Below are 3,108 nucleotides of genomic sequence, written 5' to 3'. Positions count from 1 at the left end.
CTGGAAACAAAGATTGTGAAAACTGGGGTCGTATTAACTGGTCCCTAGATTATCCCTACGTGGGAGGGGCAAAGACTATGTTGGCTCTCCTTGCCTCATCGTTACTTAATATACAGTAATTGATTCACTCTTCTATAAAGAAACAGAGCCGGGCAGTGGTGGCGCACGCCTTTAATCCCAGCACTCGGGAGGCAGAGGCAGGCGGATTTCTGAGTTCGAGGCTAGCCTGGTCTACAGAGTGAGTTCTAGGACAGCCAGGGCTACACAGAGAAACCTTGTCTCGAAAAACCAAAAAAGAAAGAAAGAAAGAAAAACAGAAAGAAAGAAAGAAAGAAAGAAAGAAAGAAAGAAAGAAAGAAAGAAAGAGAGAAAGAGAGAAAGAAAGAAAACCAAAACAAAAAGTGAAAGGTCTGGAGTGCTCGCTCAGCAGTTAACTGCAGTGATTGCCAGCATCTGCATGAACGGCTCAAAAACACCCCTAATTCCAGTTCCAGGGAATCCAGCGCCCTCTTCTGGCCTCCGAGAATACGCGTGGCACACACACACATTCATGCAGACAAAACACCCATACACATAAAATAAATACAATTTTAATAATAAGGGGGTGGGGAGGAGCCTTCCTGGCTGGGGCTATGCCGAGCATCTTGGCCTCTGAGTGGGCTGAGAAGAAAGCCTGCGCCATCCTCCTCCTGCACAGCTACACCCATGTCTACCGAGAGCTGGAGCAGGCCATCCGGGGGGCCGACGCCCAGGAGGACCTCAGGTGGTTCCGCAGCACCAGTGGCCCCGGGATGCCCATGAACTGGCCGCAGTTTGAGGTGAGCATGCTCACGGTGGTAAAGTGGGATCCGCGGAGGGTTGAGAGGGGACTGCAGGTTCAGACCCCTCAGCCTGACTTCTCCTCACCTCCAGGAGTGGAACCCAGACCTCCCGCACACGGCTGCCAAGAAGGAGAAACAGCCTAAGAAGGCAGAGGGGGCCACCCTGAGCAATGCCACTGGGGCTGTAGAATCTACATCCCAGGCTGGGGACCGCGGCAGGTGAGTACCTCCCATGGGGCTCCTGGGTAGGAAAGAGAGAGAGACCCACACACTGGGCCAGATACAATGTATCCACGAAGACAAGGAATTACAGCAGACCATAACTACTATGTGTCCTCTGCAAAACAGGTGGGTGACCCTTCAAGACACCTGCTGTGAGTCACACGGTATTCTAAGTCACACGGTATTCTAAGCACCTTCCTTACGTTAATAGATTCAAGCCTCCGGCCAGTCTGAGAAGGAATAAATGTGTGCGTTTTAAGTCCAGAGAGACTAGGCAACATGTATCAGCTCAGAACCAGGGAAAGCAGTCTCGTCCAAGCTGGTACCCATTTAAGGGTAGTCTTTCTCACAGGATCAGACAGTCCTTGGGTCCTCCTTCGCACTAGCTGAAATACTAACGCAAACTGTTCAAGCTATCTGAGGCTCACTGGCTAGGACCCCGCCCTGTGTATCTGACCTCAGCTTCAGCCTTGTAGAATCTGAACCCCAGCTCTGGTTAGGAGAGGATGTTGACACGGGTGGAGATGGGGGTCAAGGCCACTGACAGAGCTCTCCATTTGCACCTAAGTGTTAGCAGCTATGACCGAGGCCAACCGTATGCCACCGAGTGGTCAGACGATGAGAGCGGAAACCCCTTCGGGGGGAACGAGGCCAATGGTGGCGCCAACCCCTTCGACGATGATGCCAAGGGAGTTCGTGTACGGGCACTCTATGACTACGACGGTCAGGAGCAGGATGAACTCAGCTTCAAAGCCGGTACGGGGGGCGTGGCTGAGGGTGGGGCGGGGTCGGAGGACTAGGGGGAGGAGACTGGGCTTGGGTTGGATGTAGGAAGAGAGCAAGGGTTGAGCGAGAGGCCTGGCGTGAGCTGGGTAGTGCAAAGTGCAAGGGTCCGGCTTGAAGACAGGAAGTCCAGGTAAATGGGATGGAGCTCTGGGGCAGAGAGATGCATTGACAAGGCATCCCTGTGTCTCCCTCTCCAGGGGATGAGCTCACCAAGCTCGGAGAGGAGGACGAGCAGGGTTGGTGCCGCGGGCGGCTGGACAGCGGGCAGCTGGGCCTCTATCCTGCCAACTACGTCGAGGCTATATAGCCACCTTGCCCACCCGACTCCTCTCACTCCTTGTCCACCGCCTTCCGCCCTTCCCCCTCCCCTCGCCATAGAGTTCCAGACATATTTTCCGATCAAGCTTTTATTTTTTTAAAAGTCAAAACAGAACAAAAAAGAAGAAATATGAAGAGACAGCGTCTGCGGCCTACCTGGAGGCCAGGGGAGTGGGGCTTAGGATGACGGCCTCCCCCACAGCGTGGGCAAGGATCTTGGGACTTAACCCTATGTCACATCTGGTCTACAGAGTCCACCAAAGAGTCTCCTGAGTCTTGAGGGAGATCTTCTGGATCCTTCTACCCTGTCTCGCTCTCCTGTCCCACCACAGCTGCCAGCAGCTACCCTTGTCACCTGAGCTTGGCTTCCTAAACTCTCCTGTCCCCTCTCCTGCCCTCTTCAACCACCCCCTTCTCTTAAAGGGCCCCCAATCTTTAGTCTTCCACTCTGCCCCGGGGGTGCTGTTCTCTTCCTGGACCAGTGAGGCTGGGGGGAGAATTTCCCTCCTTTTTCTGTGGAGGTTTCTGGGGGGGTCTCTTCACTTCCCCAGACATGAAGGCAGGTGAATGGGGGCAGGCGGAGTCATGCCATCCCTGGCACACAGGAGAGGAAGAGGAGGAACAGATCATCTGTCCAGGCTGTGCCAACACTCCCAATGCCAAGCCCATTTTGAGGGATGAAAAACCCTACAGGGACAGAGAGGTCCTCCAGAGGAGCATCTGAGCATCTTACAGAGAACCTGCCCATCTCCTAAGTCCTTGGCACTGGTCAAAGCCTCCTCCCCCTCAAAGCCCAGGGCAAAGCCACCAACAGTAGCAGCCTCCTCCCATTCCCTGGGGAAGAGGCGTTTGGCCACCCATCCCATTCAGAAATGGCAATGCCCCAGCCCCACAATCACTGTGTCAACATCAGCCTTTGTGAGGCCGATCTACAAGGCTCTCACCTGGCCAACTTAGAAGA

The 3,108-nt window shown here is 54.2% G+C and overlaps 1 protein-coding gene across 1 annotated transcript in view; it reads left to right on the top strand.

Moving 5' to 3' along the window:
• The window catches only part of Pacsin1 (protein kinase C and casein kinase substrate in neurons 1), a 15,684-nt gene extending 12,576 nt beyond the window's left edge, over positions 1–3,108 (top strand). The window contains exons 7-10 of the mRNA XM_028777035.1: positions 698–818; positions 913–1,040; positions 1,612–1,799; positions 2,027–3,108. Of these exons, the coding sequence (XP_028632868.1) occupies positions 698–818; positions 913–1,040; positions 1,612–1,799; positions 2,027–2,136 (547 nt within the window). The 3' untranslated portion in view covers positions 2,137–3,108. The remainder of the gene's footprint in view (positions 1–697; positions 819–912; positions 1,041–1,611; positions 1,800–2,026) is intronic.

Source organism: Grammomys surdaster, unplaced genomic scaffold, assembly GCF_004785775.1.
Source record: "Grammomys surdaster isolate TR1022 unplaced genomic scaffold, NIH_TR_1.0 277, whole genome shotgun sequence".
Taxonomy (NCBI): domain Eukaryota; kingdom Metazoa; phylum Chordata; class Mammalia; order Rodentia; family Muridae; genus Grammomys; species Grammomys surdaster.
The sequence above is the reverse complement of the archived record's forward strand: the minus strand, read 5'-3'. Positions and strand labels throughout refer to the sequence as shown.